Source organism: Rhyacophila brunnea, unplaced genomic scaffold (genome assembly GCF_057557595.1).
Source record: "Rhyacophila brunnea isolate RB1 unplaced genomic scaffold, BYU_Rbru_1.0 scaffold_22, whole genome shotgun sequence".
NCBI lineage: Eukaryota > Metazoa > Arthropoda > Insecta > Trichoptera > Rhyacophilidae > Rhyacophila > Rhyacophila brunnea.
The window spans coordinates 5,913,517-5,940,555 of record NW_028232882.1 but is presented as its reverse complement, the minus strand read 5'-3'; the positions used below and the strand labels follow the sequence as shown (position 1 = coordinate 5,940,555).

Below are 27,039 nucleotides of genomic sequence, written 5' to 3'. Positions count from 1 at the left end.
CCTTATTTTCCATCCTACAGTAATGAAAATCTACCCTTAAAATTCAATACTTACATCTGCGCATCTATTCTATACACAAGACTGCTTTCGGCCGCTGCGGCAGCTAGCTAAGGTAGGTTTCTATTGAAGTATTAGCATTTATTGTAACAATCATAATAAGTTAGCTGTCTAAACAGTCAAAACTGTCTATCTCACTCTAAAATTTAGCATAGCCAAGAGAGGTGCTGTTAAAACATAGCACTTATTGTAACAATTACAACTATCATATTGTAATTGTTACAATAAGTGCTAAATACTTCGATACAAACCTACCCAAGATAGTTGCCGTAGCGGCCAAAAACAATCTTGTGTATAGAATAGATGTGGTGGTTACTGTAAGCAGGCGTGCACACAAGGGGGGGTGAGATTCTTGCGTCCCTCCCCCCGTTTAGGAACGGAAAAAAGGTGAATGGAAGATTACTTCGTCAGGATCTCATGACTGAGGATCGTGATCTGGATGATTTAGTTGTCGAACAGCCTTCTCAACGGGTTGACCCCACTTCTCATACACAAGGCCTGTGGCCACTGGGAGAACAGTGGCACTCATGAATAATGGGTGCATGCATCTGGGGCATCTTTAAAAGACACAAGAGCAAGGACGACACAAATGGACACTAACGATCCTAATAACTGGTCACACGCATTCAGTAACTACAAATTATGGATGCGATATGTCGCTGTACTCGTAGGTGAGCATACGTATGCCTGAACCCCCCAAAATTTTGTATTGAAACGTCAAACAAGAATGGAATATATCAACATAACATTTGCAGTATGTATTAAAAAAAATATGTTACTACCCGCCACTTGATATTTGACAGCTTACGCTGAATTATAAATTGAAGCGGCGGCCGTGACCTGTGACATAGATTATTTTCCAAAATAGTCACATCTCAATTTTCAATATGTAATTGACGTATTCTATCTAGCTCTATAAGTTAACACAGCCAGGAGAAGGGGTACACTTTTGGGACAGGGGACAGCACTTTTGATAGTTAACTTCTTGTGATAAATAACTGTCTGAATATATAAATTGATAAATGTGATATATTTATCACTTTTTGGATGTTAAGTGATATGTTATAATAACCTCGCAAGTAGTTATAGGTAAAGTTGATATAAAAAAGTACACAAAATTCATTTATTTACATAATATTTAATGGAATATTTTTTTATATTACATAGAAAAAAGGCCTCACATTATATACACTTCAGGAAAAATAAGTATTAATAACTACTTGGTATCGGTATTGTAAGTACATATCTGTTTTGTTTTAGGTCCGCCCCAACAGAAATAAACTACGTCAGTGACGAAGAGTACATGTAGGCAGTGGGAATCCGACATAAATAGTGCACCTGCCTAAACCAAAACACAATATACATAATTTGAAAACACCTGATATTAGAAAGAATAAAACGCACGGCGAATCAACATCCACTGGATTTGCGCTAATATGCTTTACTAATTGAGGGTGTAAATAATATTAAAAACTAGACAACACCATCTTATATATTTTGTATTCCAAGTTAATGAAAATAAATAACTATGACTAACTTACAAATTAAAAACTATTTATGTCGGATCTCCACAGTCTATCTCTACTCTTCGCCACCGAAGTCCAAGGTGCTGATAGATATGTCCAAACAGCCTTTAATTTTTTGTAAAATAAACCAATCATTTAAATTTTTGATCATTATTCAACAAATAGCACAAATCTGTCAGCATCTTAATATAAAAATAACCAGTGTTGCCAACTGTCGTTGACAAAAGCATGCAAGACGGGGTGCGAAAACAAGGTATTTGGCAGAAGTAGACAAGCGACAGTGCGTATTATGTTGTGAAGTTTCGTTTCAGTATTGTCACGGCAACATTTAACTGAAAGTCATTCAAATGTCGGAAGAAGACATTTTTTGAATACAATATTTGTAGCAAAAGAGGAGAAATAGCCCTGCCCGTGTTAACAAGCTGACTATTCCCGCAGATTGTTTTAATCTGACTGTTGAGTGATTTAATCATTGATATACTACTGGATGAATCATATGCTTCTTAAAATGACGCCCGATTTTCAGCGACTCGGCCTTTGTTAAAACTTACTGAGTTAGCCCGATCTAGCTTGCATCTTACTCTAACTAATAGTCAGCGCATGACGACTTGCTCTGTCTGTTTTGCGTTGCAGCAACCCTTAGGTTCACTATTCCAAGAACGCAAATTTAGTTTTACAGCCAGGGCAATACGGGTGAATTTCGGGAATCCATGTTAACGGTCTTAACGCATTATACCTACAAGGAAATATTATAAGACGATATTCGTAATATCTTTTGTGGTACATTTTTAAAATGACACTTGTATGGGAACTGCTCATCTAGTAGTATATCAATGGATTTAATCAATAAAGAATAGCATTGTGTACGAAACATTGGTTACTGTTCGAACCAGTTGCGTCTTCTGTGTGTATCTCCGTGGATGGAAAGCCTAACACAACAATCAACAGTAAAAAAAAATCTTATCTATACATTAAAAATAACAGTTTAGGTATTTTTACCTATGCTCTCCCTCTACGTTGTATCAATTTTAAATACATAGAAATGTAATGCAATAGGTAGATGTGATTATTTTATGGGGTATTCAGGAGAATATAATAATTTGAATTAATTATTTTAACAAAAGAAAATATCATTAATAATGTTCGTAAAATATAAATAATGTGTAATACTATAAAAAAGCTGTAAATATTAAAAACATTTTTGGATTTACAATAACATTCATTATATTAGCAATGTGAGAAACCCCCAACAATAAATTATAACAAAGTATACAGATGAAAAATGAAGTAAGTCACTAAACAGGCTAAAGATGAGGAATCAAACCAAAAGAGATTCAAAATGTTTTCTCAAACCCTGAGGTGGCAGCCCCACTAGAGATCTAAGATGCGATCGGTCAATCACTAATCCATCCAAAAAGCAGCGATTACTAGACCGAAAAGAACAGAAAGCGGACACCTTCTATGACGACTTAGCAAACAAATTGTTTACAAATATACACATAGAATGTTTTAACACTGTATAGGCCAGCTATAATCTAGTGCCTGTCATTGGTTGGCCGATTCAAAATACAGTCGAACTTGGTTATTACGAGGAAGATGGGACCGACTGAATTTGCTCATTATAAGCATTACTCGTTATATCAGAGAATAGATATTTTTAAATGAGCGCTCACAACACAAAAAGTCGCAATTCAAACAAAAATACACAATTAGATTTTTTCCCCGAAACAAGCATGGCATTCATAAACTGCAAAAGAAGTTGTTTATTGTAATGAACGCTGGTAGGTACCCGACTTCAGACACCTTGGATTTTTTACATGTAATTTCAACCATATGCGTGTATACTTTTTCAATATTGTCGGCGAAAACACCAATTAAGTAGGTAATTAGACACTTAACTAGTGTCATAAACGTAATCCAATTCCGGCGGCATCCTGTTTGGTCGGATTTTATTGCTTAGGGTCGAAATGTTTTTAAATGATCGACACATTAACAGTTTTAAGAAAAATTTTGACCATATTGTAGCTCGGTATAACCGATAAGTAGCTCGTTATAAAAGTGAATAAATGTATGGAGAAAATCATAAACTAAAATGGCAACGAATGTTTCCTCATTACATCCGTGATCGTAATAACCGAGTGCGACTGTACTTGACTTAGATTGGCCATGCGGATTTGGTTGTATTTTAAAAATCGAGGATAGTGGTTTAGGGTGACTTTGAAATTAAGGTTGATTCCATCGCGGGCTACAAAAGAGTAGAAGATAAATCTAGAGTTAACTTTATGTGCAAGATAGATATCAATAGACCAGTGAACTATTTTTTTTATTCAACGAATAATTCACAAGATTTGAGAATGTAACATTGTTTATTCAAAACACAAAAGCCGATTGTCAAATAAATGCAATTCGTTAAGAGCTTCAGATGCATATAGTACTAGCTAATTTTGCTGTAATTAAATAAGACATACAGTAAAACCTCGTTAATTCCATGGGACCGAAAATCGAAAAAAAATTCGAATTACGAAATATGAAATTATGGGGGGAAAATTTTGAAAATTTAATTTTTTTTTATTTTTATTAATTTCATTTCCGATCATAGATGTGCCTATCGAATTGGGTCAAAAATGTCAGGATTATTTTTATTACCTTCATAAAATAAGTAATTTTTGATGTTTTAATTTTCAAAGACTGGCTCATGAAGCTCACTTTATTACGATTTATTGAATATTTTTATATGCCAGGGACTCTGAAATCATTTCGAATTACGAAATTCGAATTAAAGGTATGGTTTTATATGAAAATAGTGTTCAAGGGACTTTTTTTTCCTGAAAATTTCAAATTACGGCGAATTTCGAATTATCAGTGTTCCTACCAACAAGGTTTTACTGTACGTGGCTCAATTGATAAAGCACATTGGGGCGAATCCAGTGGATACGGGTCCCTCCGGATGCCGTATTTTTTTCAGATTTTGCAAATTATGTATGTTCAATAGACCAGTATTTTACAACCTTTTTACGAAAGCGGTTTATACCAAATGTTGACACAGTAATAATTAAACATGACACCAACAAAGTACGAGTCAAACCGAAATTTTGAACATACATTTTGCATTTGCCAAACTAGAAAATGCGTTGATATCAGGTCCTTAATTAAATGATTCATTTTAGAGTTCCGTATCTCAAAAGATAAAGAATTGGCAGAAGTAAATCTTATATTGAATATGAAATTGAAAAAAAATTGCAATTGTGAAAGATTTTATGGGAATTTCGAATAGAGATGTGCATTGTTTATTACGTACAATAGTGGATTATTCATTTTAAAAAGGCATGCTATTTAATATTAATCGTTACTATAAAATTACAATTTACATGCTATTTGGTATAAATTCACTGCGTTACAATAATATGTACAAGTTAAAATCTACTATAAATACTTACAATAATCTAAATAATAAATAAATATAATATTATTAATACAAAATGCAAGTTTGGCTATCTAACAATTTTTCTGATCCCTTCAACGATGTCTCGAAAGTGTGTGGCGTTGATTCTGTTTTCACTTGAGTTCAAATGGTGTCTTATACTGGACAAACACTGAAACAAAAAGATAAAATTATCATTAATAACTTTTGCATGAAATGTAAGGTTCCGTTTCTACGCAATAATCATAAATGGCCCCCGAGGCATTGAAGAAAAATGGCACAAATCATAGAGACGTAAATCATTTGTTCCCCAAACTAGTTTGAGCGATATGTGTTTGAACTGTTTTGTCATAAAAATATTTACAATATAATAATTTTGGTCTGTGTATGAAAAGATTATATTACGTATAAATGAGAGAAAAAAAAACTCTCACATTTGAATCCAAAGTGAAGATTTTCAATTTTCTACTCAGAGCATAAATGACTTTTTTTTCAATCACAAATATGTCATAAAAATGGGGTATGCTCGTAAAATCTATGCCTATAAAGGGAAACTGGCAAGTTGCACGATTGGGTAAAGGCTTAATTACACCAGCAGACGCGCAGTTCCAACCAGATCCAATAATCCACGCCAACCGTCGTGACCAATCGTCTTTACATTACAAGAAATTACACACTACGTTGATCCTTGCTTTTGATTGGTTTAAAATAAACATAGTATTGCTATTATTAAAAATATAGATTGACCAAAAACTATTTCTTCGTTAGATTGCTGGCTACACTGAACAGTTTTCACTCGCATTTTTACGTCAAAACTCAGCTGTCAAAGCTAACTATAAATATATTTTATGCATGTAGCGAGTCGCGGCCATTTGACGTATAGAAAATACTTTAGTTTTGTATACTTATTATTATTAATTTACATTTCAGTTCTTTGATTTGGTTGCCATCTTGAGAATAGTTATGACCAATAGCGGCTGGTCCATTAGGTCAATTGGTCAATGACCCTCCAAAAATAAACATCTTACAATCTATGTAGGTTATAATCTAAGATGTAGGTACAATGTATTATAATAATTATCGGCTAACACGTCAAGGCGAGACGCACACGGACGGACGAACTGTGTGTATAAAATTCAAACAAAAGGAATCCGCTCGGTCGCTATACCTTGGGCATTTGGGAATATGCCGGGATAAAATATTTCTACATATTTCTCTTTCTCTCTCATTTTCCATATGTGAAACGGAGAAAACACACATTTCGCCAGTCTTTTTTTTAATTTGTTTTGACGCAGCATAGGCAAGATTTTCGTCATTGTCCCAAAAAGAGATAACAATACATTTTTCAGTGTGTTAAAGGAAACAGGTATAAAACGTTGTTCTGTTATTAATTATTATTGCCTCGCGATTTCATCGAGCATGTATTATATTACCTACCAAGCATGGTTTCAACCGTATTATTTTTTATATTTTAATTATTTCAAACTTCCTATTGTTGTCTGAAAGTTTCATATTATGCAATGTCATTATTTGTTTTGTAATATTATAGTACTCAACCAAAAATAGCTTTTTAGTTTAGTTTAAATACAACCTTTGACTAAAACGCATCGACTGCATTCATTGTGTTAAACAGTTAAACCATTGTATAAAAGTTACCCTTTAAAATGTAATCTGCTATATTAATCGTAAAAGTTACCTTCTAATAAAATCAGTGGAAATATAAAAAGTGTTTATATATACATGATCCCGCCATTTCATAACAGTACACAACACTTTTTCTGATAGTGACAGTTTAATGAAAAATGAAGCTAAAAAGCTACGGAGTTTTTATTAAATATTTTTGATTGTTTGATGTGAAAATAGACATTTTTTTTTAAGGTTAAGTAGGTATCTATCTTTTTAATCTAACTATCTAACAATTTATAGCACTTCTTTTATAATGTATAAAAAGCCAATTTGCTATACGTCTTCTAAGTGTACAACGAAAAGGCAAATTAAAATAATATAAAACTGACCCACCAAATCATCGAGCATAGAGCCGAGCCGCCAATGGTTATGATAGTACTGGACAGAGAGTGTTGACAGTTGAATTGATGAATTCAGAATGGCACGGCTAAATACGACGTCGTGACTCGCAGAGCGAGCGGTAATTTTGAATATTTTCGTACGTTCTCAGGAATGCTGTAGGTGAATCGTGACAGACGGAAATAAGAATTGTTTCAATGTGCTCACGATAGTTCACAATTCCAAAAAAGGGATTTTTAAGCATAAATAATAACTTTTGACAATCGTGGCAGACATAATCTGCCAATGTAATTTAAGCATAACACAGTTTCAGACAATAAATAAGTACTCATTTCTTCCAAAATTTTGTTTAGTTTAGCTTTTGTGTAATTTGAAATAGCAAGATTTTTCAAAATTGAATACTGACCTTATCGAGATACGGAATCTTGGCATTGGAGCACACATCATTCCGCATGTCCACCTTGAAGCTCCCACTGGAGGTCTTATTGTGACTCCACATTCTCTCCACGTGCGCCAACAGCATTTTCACGTCCACGTGATTGTTGATGTCGCAGTGCAGGTGGATTTTGAAGCGAAAAGCCAAGTCTTGCTCACTGCTGATATCCTTCTTCACATACATGCATCTGGAAATATAATTCTATGAATAATACGACTCTTTAAAATGTTCCCATTGAGTTGGATATAGGGATTATTCATCCGTGCATTTCATGGTGACTTAAGTGTATAAAAAAAAATATCGGCATCATAAAAAAAATACAAAAATAGTGACAATTTAGTGTGTAGCAGTACCAAATTACCACGAAATGCATTTTGGAAATAGTATTTTCAAAAGTGACCTCTCATTGTGTCTTAAGCGTAAAATGATAAACGAACATGTGCTACCAGTGCTCACGTATGCGTATGAAACACGGACTGTTAATGTAAAGAGAAATTCGAAAATTACATTACACAAAAGGTGCATGTTGGGCATAATGCGGAAAGACCACTGAGAAACCAATGGATAAGGAAGCAGACAAGAACACACGATGTGATAGAGGTCACTAAACAGATGAAATGGCAATGGGTTTGACATCTCGCTCGGCGAATGGACAACCGCTTGACAAATGTAGACAACCATCTTTTTATTGTGCCATCCCCTAGCGGAGGTCGGCTTAGCTTTGTCATCTGCTACCCGGAACAGTTCAGTGGCGCTGCACTCGTACCAATCACGGAGGTTGTTAAGTCACCTCCTCTCATAATGTGGCTGAGGTACTGTACTTTTCTGGTTTTGATACTACGCAGAACTTCTCGGTCCTTACCCACTAGATAGAGAACTTCAACATTTGTCACCCAGTCAGTCCAATGAATTTTGAGGATGTGCTATACAGCCACATCTCAAAAGCTTCAACTCTCCATGACATCTATTGGTTTACCGTCCATACGTCTATACCATAGAATAGAATTGAGAGAACATAACAACAACCATAGCCCTAAATCCTGCTGGATGGACGAAATCTGAGTCCGATGGATGTACGTGGCAGCGAAGAACTAGGGACCGAGTTGGAGTGAAGGGAGCTACTAGGGAGGCCTTCATCCAACAGCGGTTGCAAAAACCAACATCAACTTGTTTGTTCTCTAAAACCCAATTGACAAAAATATACATCGGTATGAATGGTAAACTCTTACTTCTGCTCTATTGTGTAGCGGCCCACTTGGTTCAGTGCGTAATGCACTGGGATTTTACCTGGGGACTCTAAGTTCTATTCCCTGGTGAGGTCACAATATATTGATGTGGTTTTTTCAAAGCTTGGGTGTTTATGTGATCGTTTCGTTTCCACTACTACACTACTATCATTGGGCCTCATGACTTGTTGTGGTGTTAAAAAGACAAAATCGGATCCTGGAAAAACTGTTCTCGAAGGCTTCTCTTTTTACCCGGTTCCAAGACAAAGAAATAAACCAATCATATAAGTTTGAAGATACCTCCACGGTGACTCGAATTAAAAAAACATACCTGTATTGTGAAGCAGTCCTCCCTGGGGGCCAATGAGGAGATAGAATAACTGCTAAGAAAGGCCTCGGAGCAAACGCAGATTGGAGATCAGCTTGCGAGAGAATATCCTGAGCGGAAGGATGCGGCGGGAAGAGCGGGTGACTGTGGTGCCAGCCCACAGTCTCTAAACCTTCGCAAGCCAATGTTTCCGACGCTGCACTCTGGGATACTGGATAGTTTTAAATCATTTTAGTATTCATAATTAAATGTTTCCTTGCCATACATTTTACCAGTAGTAGACATTTCGGATGTATGACATACATACATGATCTTAAGACTGTTTATTTATACACATAAGATATTCTAAATAATGATGGTGATTTCGCTGGTTATCTATGTACAACAATAAACGCGGCCAATCCTTTCGTTCGATACAATATCTTTGATATAAATCAATATACAGTAGAACCTCGATATAACGGACTAATACGGGTAAGGGGATGTCTGTTGCAGTCAAAAGTCCATTATATAAAAACAAACAACTGTCTATTTGTCTTCGGATGATATATCCAGACACACCCGTTGTGGAGTGATGTTAATGTTCAATGTCGACGCGTTTGCTTTCGGTAATTATGCTTTGAAAAAGAAACAAGTTTTGTTTGCACTTTTTGAAGTCTGCTGATATTTTACAACGTTTTTCATAGCTCGTATTCTTATTTGTCCAGTGGTTGTTTGTCCGGTACAAATCTTGCAATCAATTTTTAACTAACTTCCCGACTACCTAGACATTTGAAACTTTTAGAATATATCAGAACACGATGCCAATACATTTTTTTAATACTTTTAGCCATCTTTAAGTAGAATTAAATTCATTTTTAGTTAATTCTGTTTCGTATGAAAAGTTATTTATCAGTATTTCTATCATGTACCAATTTTATTGATCGTTTAAGCTAGTCAAGTCAAGTTTATATGATTCAACAGAAAATTTAAAAACGTTGTATATAAAAAGTTTTTTTTTCTTGTAATTATTTATAATCAACTCTAAAATTACGAAAATGGATGTAATATAGTTTAATTTCGTTATCTGGCAAATAGTCAATAGATTATCGTGTGCAGAACATTTTTAACAAGCGGTGACACATAGATTTAAACATGTACAACATTAACAGGATGTTTTTTCACATTTGACCGGATATTTTGACTGTTATATCCGAAGTCCGTTATATCGAGGTCCATTATATCAAGGTTCTACTGTAATACAATGTGAGACTCTTTAGCAACAGGTCTTGTCATTAGAGCCAACAGTAATTCCCTATTTTACAGTACCTACAGTAAAAGTACAAGAAAAACTAAAATAGATAATTCCCACCTGGACACATATCACAGTGCGTGCCGCTGTTTTCCAAACTATCGCAGGGCACGTATCTCTCGATGGAGACCAGACGGCCAGTCTCCTCTGTAAGGTGGTGGCCGCCCAGCAGACCCATCACCTCGGCTCGCGACGTGTGCGAGTGGAAGTCCATGAGGATCAGCGCCGACAGGGACATGTGAACACGGTGTGGAGCCTGGAAAGGAAAACAAATTATATTTCTATCCGAACGCTAGATAAATAAAAAATGTTTTGTTGAGTATGTCTCTTTTGTATAATCTCCTGAGGCATGTGCCAAACAAAATCTTTATTTGTAGAGACCAGGGGCCTTATGTTAGAACTTGCGAGTTGAAGTCGCCCGGTCGACATGACGTCATATGACATCATTGTGACGTACTACCGGAGTGATAATAGCATTCGAGAAATTAACGCTACTAAAATACTGGCGTTATCCATTGTCCCCATACACAAATAGGTGTTTCAGCATAATAATATCTATGGTGAGCAGTGTGCGTTGGGCGGCTTGCCTCGAGAGTGTACTGGCTTACGTCACAATTACGTCATGTCACCGGGTGACTTCATATCACCAGTTATAACATAGGCCTGCAGAACCTAAAAACTTTGTGATTTATAGTTTTTCGTATCACACCATCATTTTGTTAGCTCTTGCGGTCTGTCAAATTAGCGCATCGAAGAGATATCTCTCTCTATGCATCACATCATGATTTCAAGTTCAGATTGCACATAAAGATTAACAATGATTATCTCACAGGTTTTCCCTTTCAATAGACAATATGAAAATTAAGCTGAAAACAGGGGCTAATGATTGTCAGATATCAGCAAAGAATAAAATATAATCACTCACAGGATGGTCTTCTGTAAAACTTCTGCAGTACATGAGGGTGACAGGTTTCTTCTTCAATATCCTCTGTTGTCTGGGCTCCGACACTGCTTCACAAATTTCTCCAAATTCGCTGTGAGTTATCGTATAGCCTCCGTCGCCATCCTGATAAAAATGCCAGCAAAAATTTATATCCTTTCATTTCATATGAGATAATAAATGACATAGGATTACCGAGAATGAAACGCAGCTAGAACCATCACACACCATAAAGCAGTTGCGAAGGGTGGAGGTAGGCTATTAAGGCTATACCTCAGTTGAGGCACGGTCTAAAAAGATCGTGGCTAGGCGATGCGCGGATTGCGGCGGGTGCAATTGACGCATGCCAAACGAAATATAATTTGTCATATAAATCCAACATGCGTCCATTTAATGTTCTGTTTATTGTTCTATTAGTAACAATAATAATACATATATTCATTGACATGTTTTCTTTTTCAAGTAAATGGGTAATGTTTTTAGTCATCTTTACACGATTTAAGAATTAATACCCCCGTCGCCATCAATCAATCATCCCGAAACAAATTGACGTGTTCCCAGCTCGATGTTCTCTCTCCGAATGGCAGCGAGTCCAAAATTTCATCGCGCCTACAGTTGAAAATTATTTGCCGTTTCACTGATGTATCGCCTTAAGATCCGACATAAATAGTGCACACTATACTTTTCCAGTCAAACGTATTTGTTTTCATTGAACTAAGAATACATTGTGTAGATGGTGTTTGTTACTTTTTAAAATTCAATTAAACCTGCCTAATCAAATTCATAGTAAAAAAATATTCCATAAAATATCTAAAATTATGCCATTTAAATCATACGTCATTTTAGATATTTAATGAATTTAAACAAACTAACAAACACCATCTGTAATATGTATTCTTAATTCAACGAAAATAAATAAATATTACTGAAAAAGTGTGCACTATTTTTGTCAGATCACCCATATCATACCAATACTATTATGGTTAGGTTCAAGCAAGGTTTAATTGAGTTTAATTTAATTGAAACTAACCGGCACCATCTATAAACTGTATTCTTAGTTCAATGAAAACAAATAAGTATGACTGACAAAGTTTTTTGTGCACTATTTATGTCATCAGCCTACCTGCCTAGAGTATTTCAAAAACGTGACGAGAATTGCGATAGGGCTAAAGGGTGTATCACCCACACCCCCAGAAGTGGTATCCACAAAAATAAATTGAAAAACTCCTTGACAAACCCTTGACATAGAGGAAGCAACTGCCTTCATACCAAATTAAAATTGGGATGCGTAAAAACTCGACAGAAGTAGGTAAGTATGGTGTTACATGCTTTTAACGTCGCTAAAATCAATTGCAAACGGCACCGAAAGACATAGTTACAGTGCACAAATATATCAAAAACCGTCCCTGTTTTCACACATTCAGAAGTGGGGTGAGTATTACTTAAGACATCCATTTTCTACGCATTAGATAATAATCCTTCATGGTTAGAAAAACAAGTTTCTTCTTGTATCAGTAAGAAAATTTAAATTATGTTTAAAATTGCTATTTTTTGTGCCTGTTTTTTCCAAGCGTAAATCTAGCTGTCTCCAGTCCAATAAAAACGGAAAAAAATATATTTGCTGAAGAATCTGAGATGGTTTCATAAGAGCACAACCTCGCTGTTCCATTCAGCGATCTCAAAGGTGGAGATTTCTTTTTTGGGTTAAACCTTCATAAAGTAGACGGCATAATAAGATTATTATATACGGCAACCAATTGTTTTTACAATTGTCAAAAATGTTACCATTGCATCGTACTTACAACAACAATCTTCTTCTTCCTATGTCTGGAGACATCGAATTTAAACACATCCTCCGGTTGCTTTACTTTGAGCGTTGAAGATTGAGCCGGCGTCGGTGTGGCGGGAATTACTCGCGAAAGCAAAAGACTCAGCGGACGCACGTATGATGTTTGTTCTGAAAAGAAAAGCGATTACAAATTAAGATACATAACTTCTTCAATGTTGTATGTATTTAAAATCGGCGTGCATTTTTGAAGCAAGTATTAATAGACAATTTTGAAAAGTTTTTAAATAACAACTGTCAGAATTTTAAATGAATGGTAAGTATTTATTTCAAAGTATCGGTATAAGCCCGCCAGTTTTAATGTTGAATGTAAAATATTGGTACAGCAAGAAATAATATTCAAAAATCAGTAGTAAAAATAAATAATCATTATTTAAATGACATGGGCCAATAGATAAAATCAATATCCATTATTATTTTGATAGTATGAAAAGTAAAAAACATTCAATGGGCCGCACGGCATTTTAGGGTTACCATTATCGCATATAAAGTATATTAGTCTATGCATTCATGAATATCGGTAAGAACAAACTATTTATGATTACATTATTATTAAAAGAAGATCAAATAAGAAGTCGCAGAGGTGCAGAAAAAAGAGCTAGATGGACATTTCATAAAATAAATGCGAATAACCTCAAAGATTAAATTAATAATTGATCAAAAATATAGGTTCTCTAGGTAGGTACTACAATTATTACAGAAATCATTTTTTTAAACTAAGTACATTTTTATTACCTATTATTGTCTAATTTTATAAAAAAAATGAATCTCAGTTTGGGTACAACAATAATTAATAGTATGATATTAAATTTATCCAATTAAAATTGCATGCTAAATTAATTAGTTAGGGTTCGTGAATTTTTTATATTTTACATGTTTTTTACTCATCACCACAAAAAAGGTTTTTTCAACGTCTTTTAAAATTACTAATTTAAGTAAGTAGATTAATTATTTATATAAAATGTATATTATTATTTTTACTATTAGTGTAAATGCCGAATCAGATAATAATTTAATATTGTTAATTTACTATAGTATCTAATGTAAACAAGACCGTGAAACGTATTGCCATTGGCGAGCCAAAAGTCCGAGGACAATTAATAATGCCGGCGCTCCATTGGCACGCAAGTCAGACGATTTACAGTCTTCGGACTTTTTTTTCGCGTGGAGCACCCCAGGTCTGCGGACTTTATAATCCGCAGACCAGGCTCGTTGGATTTCAAACATGTTTGATATTTTACTCTCTGAGTTGCCAGACTTCGTCCGTCGATCACTATGGAAATTAGATTTCACATTAATACGCGATTATTCAGACCGAAAAAAAATCTGTAATTGTTTTAAACATTTTTATTAATTAATTTGTTAATTTACACATTACAATGAGAGATTTATCAATTATTTTTTGATTTGAATTTACGGAATTAATAAAATAAAACGTAAAACTTGTATTGATTTCACTGCTATATTATTTTATACAAGTCTACATATAAATAACACAAAATTATAGGATTATCGGAAGACATTACGATAATCGCAACTTTTGACTTTTGATAGCTCGACTTTTTTATTCGTTCGTTGATCAGTAACAACGCATAGACAAATTGGACGATTTAGTGCAAGAACGTAGTGATCGCGCAGGGGCGGCGCGGCGGCGTCTTGCAAAACTCAAACGTATAACCGTGTGTAAAATATTCGTAGACAGTGTCTTTTTTGGGGCATAATACACACGGTTATACGTTTGAGTTTCGCAAGACGCTGCCGCGCCGCGCCCGCCAAATGACTACGGCCGAGCACTTATTGTCCTCGGACTTTTGGCTTGCCAATGGAGCGCTGGCATAAGTCATCCGATTTGTCTATGCTCTGATACTGATCGACTTATACAACGAACGAATAACAAAATCGAGCTGTCAAAAGTCAAAAGTTGCGATTATCGGAATGTTTTCCGATAATCCTAAAATGTTGTGTTATTTATATGTAGACTTGCATAAAATAATATAACAGTAAAAACAACACAAATTTTATGTTTTCTTTTATGAATTTCATAAACGTTTTTAGTAATAGGTTGCACGTAATTGAAGGAAAAGATTTTTATGTTATCGTTTGACTGGGTGTGTATTCTAGATTATCATTTTCAATTATTCACATTGATCGACATCGATCGTCTTTAGTAATAGGTTGTATGTAATTGATATGTCATTGAAGGAAACGTCTTATTCTGTCATATGTTTGTTACCATAAATACATTTATTGTAAACAACTGAAGTCTGTCTTATTATTTAATTCTGATACTGAAAATAATATGTAATAAGCACTATACAAGTCTGAAGTATGTCTTGTTATTATTGCAAAGTTGAAAATGTATAAAATAGTAAATAGACACTACAATTTATTTAACTCTGCAATGAAGTAGAGATTAGGGGTTTGAATCTCATAAGGTAAGGTTACATATATCTTTGAAGTGCGTTTATATCAAGAGTGTATGCCTAACAGCTACCTACAACTGATGGTTCTGAAGGTGCAGTTAAGTTAAGTTACAGCTGATAGTTAAAATGAAATAGTATCTTAAAGGCACTAGAAGCTTGCTCAGGAGACTCGCATTGCATCATTGAGCCATTTTATAGATACACAAATGCTGCTACACTAAATGGGCGTAAGGGATGAAATAATAGAGAAATACCATTCTAATAGTACAATCTGTTCTGGAGAGCCAGATAGAAAGAACAAAACTATCCTACTAAATTTAACATAATAAGGAAGCTATTAAATAAGTTATTTCTGTAAAAGAAAAAATCTGTCCAAAATAGATTTTATACTGACAAATTGATATTTATACTTACCAAAAATTATTTAAATACTTCCCAATAATCATTTTTTACTTGCTGTTCATATTAAATAGTTCCCACCTTTTTAATAAAATACTTGCTCGATTTTTTATTAAAATACTTGCTGTTAATGCATATAATATATACTTACCAAATAATTTGAAGCCTTTAAAATCTATCAACTTAGAAAATCATGTGCCGGAGTCCTCCCTATTCTGTGCTGGTCAAAAAATGTCCCTTCCTCTCCAATCACCAGGAAGTTTGATCAATGACATATTATTATGTTTCACTGAGGATTCAAAAGGTGTTCACATATTTCATTTAATGATCATATATATTAAATTGATGTTTACTTACCGCAGTCGAAATTGATTGCCCCGATCTGTTCCATCAAGGTGTGTATACGGCCAATACAGTTGACATCGCCGCAGTTTCGGAGGCCTTGTCTCGCAGCCGTCTTGGTCAGGTAGTATGGTCGGCACTGGCGCCAGCTGTTTATGAGGTGTGAACGAATCATCAAATATCGCTCAGGGGTCTTAGCTGGCCTGCCTAAAAATATACATAAAAAACCAAGAACAGATTATCACACGGGTAGGGGAAAATGAAAATAATAACTATACACTAAAGTTACCTATGTATTCACTATGGGACAAACGGAGCAACATGTCACAGGACATGAAGCTCAATGTCTATGTCTCAGGAACAATGTTGCGGAACATTTTGCTTGTGCACAACAGGACTCACATCAGTTGTCGCAGAAACGTCGCCCAAGGAGGTTGTGTTGGTCAGTGCTACATACGTACATATTTATTCTATTGAGTAGTTTATCGAAACGCAAGAGAAAGAAAAGGTGGTGGGTGTGAAACTACTTACTACAAAGAGAAAGAAGAATGGATATTCAAGTGACTCATGTTGAGCGACATGTTGCGCACCCGTCTACATTCACCAACATCTGAGGCTGGACAGACGGGTGGCCCGTGCGCCTCTTATGAAGCAACAGCATGCAACACGTCCCGGGTCACATAGAAATGCCGCGCTATGTTGCGTGCAACATTGGGGGACAGTGCGCAACGTTGCAGCATCACGAAGACTCTATATTGCGCGTCATGTTGAGGGACATTTTCTCCACTAGTGAATACGGGGATTTAGACGGTGAGTTACCATGTCATAGAGTAGACAATATTAATTAAAATATATCACAATAGTACATACTTATTCCACAAAATTTAATAACCATTAGAACCTTCACGCTGTTAAGTCAACAACAATGCCCTCGGCTTATTCGGCTTAATCATGTTATTCAGTATATTTAAAATGTTTAAGTCTCCACAGAGCAGTGCTAAAGGTTTTCATATAAATTTTAGTATTTTAAATTAGCGGACCAATAATTTCATATAAATATCACCAGGCTCTTGCGTTCGAATTTTAATGCCAACAGATGAAAGACGAATCGCACTATTTGTGGCAATTCAACAAAAATTCTTAGTCAGGGTGAACATTGGAGTAATCATTTAGTATTTAATTTTTGTATTTACTTCTTACACTCGTTTTCTAATACTGCTTCTAATTCTTTATTTATATGGTGGTCGACCATGCCCATTAATGATGCTACAAGAGTGATCTACACAATACATTGTGGAGTAAAAAATCAGAGTGTAATAGAGTGAATAAATAATCAAGCAAGCATACCTTCAAAGAAATCTGGATACAAGAACTTCTCAAGGTCACTGATCTCCCCCGCTTTCACAGTCAATTCTTCTTGAGGATTCTCCAATCCGGTCATCAGATCTTTTAGCTCATCCGGTATCTCCAACGGTTTAACATTGCACTCCTCAGATTTGACTAGATTGGGTGACTCCTGGCTCAGTATGGTGTCCACAGTCGCCTCGGGTGTACGACTGCTACTGATGTATTCTTGTATGGGCGGCGAGAATTCCGTTTTGACATATTTTGGCGTTGCCGCTTTCCACTGGGGTGGCGTGCACGGCGTGCATGGCGTGGCAGTATCCCCGTCACTGTCAATGTCAATTTCGACATCGCTGTCAGCCTCTGACTCTGCTTGCTTCTCCAACTTGATCTACAAAATACATGGACTTATTAGATATCAACTACACATTCCATATCGTCACCTCAATACTACAACTAGATAATTTGATTTTCACTGTTTTTGAGATAGCTATTGAATATGATTCTACATTTCCTTCTCTACAAAATGATAAAACTAGATAAGTCAGAAGTTAATGGGAACTGTATTAATTCTGTGTTTGAAAATATTAGATAACTTTAAAACCATAAATGCATTTTTTTCATACAATTGAACATTATTTAACTGTTCCCAATTAGACAAGCACAATTTTCCATTTTTATTTTTAATAATAATTATAGCTATAGATTTATGTTAAGGGGGAGAGGCATGCCAGCAGAGAACCTAGCGGAAAAATACGAAGCTTGCAATTTGAGATTTTTTTTTGATAATTTACAATTTCAACAGTATTAATTAATAAATATGTATCTGTAAACATTAAATAGATTTTTAATTTTTTTTTTAATTTAAAGATAAACTTACAATTGTAAAAAAATGTAATAAAATGTGAATTCGTTGCAGGGTCACATCTTATTATTATATTTTATTTTATGGTCATATTTATTATTATAATTTAGTTTATTAAGTTTTCAATTTTCTGTCGTTTAGATTTTTGACTAATTCATCGTTTTAATATTTTTTATATTTATTTTAAAAAACATCGATTTTTATAAAAATATAAATGTGTATAACTTGAAATCCTTTTTATTTATATCAAATCGAGTTTCAATATTAGGAACATACCTAAAATAAATATTAATATAAATAAAAAGGATTTTTATAAAAATCGATGTTTTTTAAATTAAATATAAAAAATATTAAAATGATGAATTAGTCAAAAATCTAAACGACAGAAAATTGAAAACTTAATAAACTAAATTATAATAATAAATATGACCATAAAATAAAATGTAATAATAAGAAGTGACCCTGCAACGAATTCACATTTTTTTACGATTGCAAGTTTATCTTTAAATTTAAAAAAAAATTAAAAATCTATTTAATGTTTTCAGATACATATTTATTAATTAATACAGTTGAAATTGTAAATTATCAAAAAAAAATCTCAAATTGCAAGCTTCGTATTTTTCCGCTAGGTTCTCTGCTGGCGTGCGTCTCCCCCTTACAGGGCTCGAAATGGAACGGAACGCACCGGAGCGCCGTTCCGGCTCGTGAAATTTGTAAAATCATCGCTCCGTCTCGTGGAAAAAATATGTTGACCGTCTGAGCTAGATAGGCCATAGAATAGATAATCTGACACTCATTTTTATAAAATACACATACGATTTGATGACTATGTAAATATCTTCAGAAAATTTGTCGAGCGCTCCGGTTCGTAAATTTTTCCATTTCGAGCGCTGCCCCCTTAACAAGTAAAGTTTAAATTTCATTTTCCCAACAATGACCAAATCAGAGTTACCTAGTTGTAGTATTGAGGTGACAATATAAAGCCATATTTTAAAATGGCCTAAAATCACTAAAAAAGACATTTGACAAAAAGTTTTGACCAGAAGAAAAAGGAGAAAGGACCAGACAACAAGGAGTCTTATGAAATTTTAGTAATAAAACACTTGATAGAGTAGTTGTTGAACATACATAATTTGAAAACACTTGTGAGAAAATATAATATAACCACTAGAAAAAATCTTTTTCAAAAAAATATGACACCCAGAAGGTTCGAACCTGCTCGAAAATGCACTGACCACTATGGCCCTCCTCCCACGGCGCAACTGAAATCTGACAGAACTGGTTTGTGAAGGAACTCATAAACTGGCCAATGTGATGCTTCGCACACGGCGCTACTGAAACCACTTGAAATAATAATCACATAACCTCAAACTGTCAAACTGAACCATCAGCTGTTTTGTACAAAAACCGACAACACGCACGCTGCTGCGTTTATTCAAATAGAATTAAATTATTTCAATTTTGCTTATCTTGTACTTTTTACGTTTTGGGTTGTTAATGATTTTTATAGCATGACACATGTTCGCAGTGCGGCCAATTTTGGTAAGAAAATATGATTTTTCACCGAATCTAATGATGTTGGTACCACTGTTTTACGGTGACTGGAAACTTCAGAGACCGCGCGACTAGCATGTCGCGTCTCTTCGCGACCGTTTTGAAGCTGAGAGATTCCAGTCTCGCCGTCAGCGAGCCGCCATTGAAATACATTAGCTAGATACTGGCTGGAATTTTAGTTTCAGTTCTGTCGGACTTCAATTGCGCCGTGGGAGGATGGCCTATGCCATAGGTATCTTATCTAATTGTGACAAATTTAATGTTTTTACAATACTCTCCGAAGCACTTTCTAAATTGCGTTACTTATTGGCAATCGGCTTTTGTATTTCAAATCAAAATATTAAATTACCTTAATTACCAACCGGTGTCAGAATCACTTAAATTTTTTGGTATAACATAATAATTGCACTTGCTAATAATTTAATAAACTACTTTTTATTCAACAAATAAGGCTTGTGAATTATTCCCTACGTTTTGTTCAATTACATTAGTCACAAGAAAAAAATTAATGGCTTCAGCCTGAACTCATTTGCCGGCACATAACAAACAGTCGGATCTCTGCCGTTTTTAATGTCGATTCTCCAATAAAGTACACCATATAGAATACACCTGAATTGTATTGTGTAAACTTGTAATACATTCTATTCCCCGTTTATTGTATAATAAACTATTAAGAAAATACTTACAACTTGTTCCCCTTCACTCAACGGCAACGCCTGCCCGGATCCCGTGACAATCTGCATGAGAGTCGATAGTCCTTTCACAGTGGGAGACTTATCGACCAAAACTCGACTTCTATTATTTTTCCTCTTCGAATTGATCGGACTCCTATTCTTCTTCTTCCCGCCCAACCCGAGCCGGCTCAATCCGTCGCTTTTATTAAAAGTCAAACTAATATTAAATTTGGACTTTTTATCGATCTCATCGAACCGTAACGTGTCAAAATCGTTGGACTTTTGTCTGCGTCGATTCTTATCGCCGACAGGAGACAACTGAAGCTTTTTGATCTTATCGTCGTTCAGATAATCACAGTTTTTTAACACATCTGATCGGGCATCTACAAATTGAGCACTTCTTTTACCTGATGTTTTAATAGACAACTGGTAATCGTTAACCGTATCGAAACATAAACTATTAAGACCCTGGACTTTCGGTAGCTTATGTAACATTTCAGGCGATGGAGCCTCGATTTTAATTGAGTTTTTCAACAGGCTTCTACCAGAGTTCTCGTTATACGCTGGATAATTCTTCCTTAGTATGCTCCTTGGATTCTTTTGAATTGAATTTACGCCGCTTTTCAATTTAAGCTTAGTTATCCCGTGTACGGTTGGCTCGGCTGTGCTGACCATAGATATGACCTCTTCGATAGAAGCCGGTATCTCGTTATCAGTCAGCACCTCTCCGTAGTCGAAACCTGGCGGTCTTTCCTTCGCAAGGTTTTGCGTTATTATGTGTTCTGTCATATTGGACGGCAGTTCCGACGCGGGGGTTTCCAGATTTATGCCGTATTCCGTTTCAATGAATAACTGAACCTCCGTCACGTTCTTAGTTCCCATGAATATTGCTAAACGATTAGCATCACGGCCATATATTTCCTACAATAAGTACACAATTATCAGTATCAATTTCGCCTCCAAACTAGAAATGAGTTCAAATATTTAAAGTCAATAGAATATACATAATACAATAGAAATAAAGAGACTTTATAGATATTAATTTTCACAAATTTTTATAAATTTAAAACATTGATCACAGAAACAACGTTAATAGATTTTTCTGATCTTTATACCGATTTGAAATAACACCCAAGCCCATAGTCAAGTACCGGTAGAGTGCCCATCTCTGATATCACGCGTTCAAATTCTGTATCTAGAAAAATTCACATATTGAGTGTTTGTTTCAGTGCAGGCATCCAATGGGTTGAGCGAATGGCAAGGGACTATGCATCGTCAAAAAAATCTGGTAATATAACCTGCATTCTGTGGAAGTCTATATGCTCTGCTTATGAGCAGGGGCGGATCAAGTCAAGTGGAGGCCCTGAGCGGTAAAAATTTCGGGGCCAGTTGGCCAGGAATAAGTTGGAAAAAAAAAAATTTACACATAGAAACTCTCATTAATTTATTAACATAAAATATAACAAAAAAGAAATAAAATTAAAAAAAACATTTTTTAAATAAATTTTCGTCTTGCTTTATTTCTTGCAAATTCGTCAATTATTTTGGCAGTGTCAATTCAGTTAAAAAAATTCTTGCTCTATATACAAAATGGCCATACTATATAATCTTTCTTCTCCCGTAGTACTTCTCAAATATTTTTTTACACGCTTTAAAACAGAAAATGATCTTTCACCTAATTAGATAAGGGGATTGTTAAAAAAAATTTCAATAATATTTCTACATTTAGGAATGTGCAAGACATTTCTTTGGCGGCTCGATAGATGTCTGGTGTGGTTTTAATAGTGTCTTTGTTTTCTTTAAGAAATATTAAAAAATGGTCAAATTCATCTTCAAAAGTACAAACATCAATGTCCATTTGTAAATATCCATCAACTTTTTTATCGCATTCTTTTTTTCTTCCATTGATAGATTCCAAACAACAAATCGTCGCTTAAGAAACAACACCGCGGAAGTCATTTAATTAAAATTTTCAGGGGAAACAAAAAACGTCTCAAAAAATTGAAAATTGATACCTTTTAACTTATTTTTTTGTGTTTAGTTAAAAAAAAAACATTTTTTCATTCAAAAAGAATTTTTCCACAGAAGGAACACGGTGTAGGATTTTTTTACCTACCGAATGTTATTCAAAACTCAAAACCGCCAAATGGGGACTTACGCGGTGTTGTTTCTTAAAAGACGAAATATTCGAAAAGGCTCTATAACTATTTCATATTATGTTTGTGTTCTTTGCGATAGTTTTGCCTTGGTCTTATCACATATGACATAAAATGAATTTACTTTGAAATCGACTAGTGAGTCACTTCTTCTCGGTTATTTAACCCACAACGTCAGGAAAAATGATTAAATTCGGTGTATTTTTTTATTATTCGGAAACTAAAACAAGTAGCGAGACCATAATAAAGTAAACGATGAACTGCACCCAATCATAGAAATTATCAAAAAATTATCAGAAATTATCAAAATCCGTCTGTAAGATAATTCTTTAAAGACATTCCAAGATCTCGGGGTCTCTTCGGGGCCGCTTACCGCTAGACCCGCCCCTGCTTATGAGAAAAAATGGTAATTTTCTATAATAATTATTTCACGACATATCTAATGATCACACCATGGCTAATAAAAACTTATTAGCTATTGTTAGAAAAAACGATGATATAATAATACAAAATTTATAAAATAATAAAAATTTATTGGCGTATCTTCAAACATAACTAACCAGTCCCTTCTTGAGGAGTTCCCTCTCGTTTTCAGTCCACTCGATCACCGTGTGCTTACTAGTTGAAGGTTGGAAGTCATCGTCACTGAATGCCTCCGAATGGTTATTGTGAATATCCGATTTACTAGAAAATTTCAGATGGTCAATTTATTAAAAGTCTCAACATTCTGCAGTCTAACATGAAAAAATAATTCGCATTCAAAAAATGAAACGCGAAGTCCTGAGATTGAAAATAATAGAATTTTGGCATTTTAGGATTAGCTTTAATTCGATTTTCATCTGAATTAACATATTTTTGTAAATTGAAGGCGTAAATGGTCAGTTTCTCAATAAATAATGGTTGAACTCCTTACACCTTACTAGCGATTATTAGAGCCTACCTTAATAAAAATAAATATTACATTGTATCAGGAACAGACTGATAGAAGCATCTATATGTAATGTAATTTCCACCAATACTCATGTATTCAATGGCTGTAATAATCTGTATGTAACATCTACCGGAAATTTATCAAAACAGATCGGCAAATTGCACTAGAGTTGAAGGCTTTTCATTACATATCAGCCTACAAGCAAATAATTTAAAATTAGATCAATTTAATTCAAAAAAGTTTTTCCTACACTGTTAAATCATTAAATTTGAAATATTTTTAAAAATAAAATTTCTGAAGGGTTTTTTGTTTATGGTATAATTAAATTTTAAAAACCAACTAACACCATAAATTTATAAATTTCATGTCATTGATTTCATTTCAAGTCTTTCAGTGCTAAAGACGAGCTAGGCGCGTAACGATTAGGTGGCCATTAGATATAATTAGCATGATATTTAAATGTGGTAATTAATTAGTAATTATCTAGTCAGCAGTCAATGTGTTTTAATTCTACGATACCTATTATTCAACGTTGACAATAATGTAGTAATATCATATTATTATCTTCATAAATTCCGTAAGTATTACAGAGAAGCCTTACACAAGCATTATCTGACAATTTATAGGAAAATTACATACATTTTATCACGTTTTCCAAAATTTACTTTAACATTGTTTTTTATATTTAAATTATCACGGACATTCATGAAAATCCTCATCAGATATCCTATTACCTATATTACCTACATATTACAGGTGTCAATGTGCTCCATTTTTGTGGAGAAATCGTGAAAGCATGCATGAAAACTTGTTACAAAAAATAGCATTATCGGCAATTGAATTGAATTGAGCATTGAACTGAAAAAACAAGATCGTTAAGGAAAAGAAGGACATACTCAAATGAGAACAGACAGAAGTGAAAAAAACTTACAGTGAGCCATCTTCATGAGCTGGAGTGTCGTACCAACAGGATGTTGTGCCTGTGTCTAGAAGCCATTGGGGTGGAACCGAGTAATCACATTGAAGAAGTTCTTGGTATGTAGAACTGTGGAATATACAATTCTCATTGATTAAGTACGAATATAGATCATTGATAAGCATTATGCAATGCAAAAACTCCTTGCGGTACAATATTAACAAGATCATTTTTACCATTTGCTTATTTACTTCCACAGAAACTTCATAAATATGACTTCTAAATATTATAAAACTATATACCTATTACTTATATGAATAAGTAGTCAGTATTTTATCAGTAATTGATTATTATTATAAAACAGTGGTAAGTATAAAATAATATAAATCTTCAACATATTCAATGCAAATAACTATTATTATACACTTAATAATTGGTTTTATATTATAAATTATAAGTAAAACACAATAAGAGTCTGGTAGTTTTCGTTTACAATAGGTACTAATACCCCGTTTACACTTGCATGGATTTACTGCTGACAATACGTATTATCGTGGCCATAGCAAGGAAATGCACATGTAAACATGTATTATCGTGCAAGTTGCAAGATTGCATGCATAGATCAAAGAAAAGCTTCTGAATTTTCACACGGTAGTTGAAACTTGCATGACGTATGCGCAGTAGAATGATAGTGGCGAACCTGCCGGGAAAAAACGAACTACACCGCACAGAGCATTTTGATATTTACGAACTTTTATAATCTGTCAAATAACACCATACAATAACAACGCGTTTCGCTTATGCTTGAAGAATGAAATTGTCGAGATAGTCAGCACTATTACACGTTAACAGTTATTATCGTGTTAGATTTGGTCTCAGTAAATCCATGCACGTGTACAGGCGCTATAAGGTCGTTTTTAATTACTAAAGAAAGAAAAAACGGTACAAGTCGGTTTACGGGAAGCCAGGCGGGAACCGCACTAACTTTCATAGTGAATTTTGGCAAAATTCATGAATACAAGAATGAAAACCTAACCTAACCTAATCTAAGCTAACCTTATTTCGCACATTCGCAACTAAACCGCCACAAGTCCAAATTTACGTGTTTTGAGTTAATTACTACGTTTCATTGTCTATCGTTCATAGTATATGTACCGAAAATTTCATATCTCTAAGTCATTAAATTCAAATCAAAACTTCATTCAATATCTAAACACATTTCAAAAACACAGTACAAAAATGCGAAAGGTAAAAACTTCAAAGCTGATTTTCTCTGTTTGACGTTTTTTGGATTGTGGCAGTTTAGTCGCGATGGTACGATATTAGGTAATATTATGTTGGGGTAGGTTAGATTAGGTTAAGTTATGTTAGGTTAGGTAAGGTTTGGTTTGGTCTAAAAAGAAAGTTATAAAATCTCATGACAGCAGCTGCGGCACATTTACCAAAAACAGTTGCGAAAATTTAATTGTAGTGGCTATCCGTAAAGGATCAATATTCGACAAAAAAAAACGTACTAATTAATTCATGTATTATTTTTTTACCCATTTATGATAAATCAACTTGTAAAAACTGATTTCCATATCATGAATTAATGAAAATGTAACATAAATTTACTATTAAATATATAGCTGAATGCCAAAAACATTGAAAATAACGAAATAATGTTGATAGAATTTATAGATTGTTTACACTTCAAAATGACATAACCTATCGGTTATCTGACACCTAGTAGCCAACAGTAGCTATAATTAAACATTCATAAATGTACATACTGATAAACTGAATTAATTAAACTATTTTACGCATCGTGGAATAAAATAGTGTATTGTTTAATTCTCAAATATTGTCCAAATTTGTTTACTTACCTATTGCCATTTTTTTACTCAAATACTAAATGAAGGTCTATGCCATGTTGTAATTTTAGAAACTCAAAAAATATACTAATGCACCAATGAAGCTAGCGCGTTTCATAAATACTTACATTGATCTTTCGTTTTTCGACAAACAACTGTCAAAAGTAAAATCGCCAAGGATGTCAATCTCATCGTCTTCCGCAGCCATTTTTGAAGTATTATTGTTTTTATGACATATTACGTTTTTGTGTTGCTAGAAATAGAATATAACGTCGTGTTCGAAAACTCATCTGACGAACAAGACTATTACAAAATGGCAACTTGTACGTATAAATTTACAGTGACTAAAATCTTGCTAAAAAATAGTAAAATAATTCGTTTAAAGGTTTATTAAAATGTAATATTCATAATAAATTTCTCCAGTAAAATTAATTATTTGCGTCATTTGGCAGACTGTTATGTTGACAGCGAAAAGTTTATTGTCTA

General features: G+C 34.3%; 1 protein-coding gene across 1 annotated transcript; it reads right to left on the bottom strand.

Moving 5' to 3' along the window:
- Positions 1 to 1,236: 1,236 nt before the first annotated feature.
- LOC147069979 (uncharacterized) lies at positions 1,237 to 26,781 on the bottom strand. Its single transcript, XM_085949456.1, has 12 exons — positions 26,682 to 26,781; positions 24,716 to 24,829; positions 23,414 to 23,537; positions 20,710 to 21,618; positions 17,608 to 17,995; positions 16,276 to 16,467; positions 13,053 to 13,207; positions 11,236 to 11,376; positions 10,371 to 10,566; positions 9,023 to 9,230; positions 7,436 to 7,652; positions 1,237 to 5,176 (listed from the first exon to the last, which is right to left on the bottom strand). Exons 1-12 carry the CDS (start codon positions 26,759 to 26,761, stop codon positions 5,075 to 5,077), a joined length of 2,826 nt encoding a protein of 941 aa, XP_085805582.1. The 5' UTR covers positions 26,762 to 26,781; the 3' UTR covers positions 1,237 to 5,074.
- Positions 26,782 to 27,039: the final 258 nt, after the last annotated feature.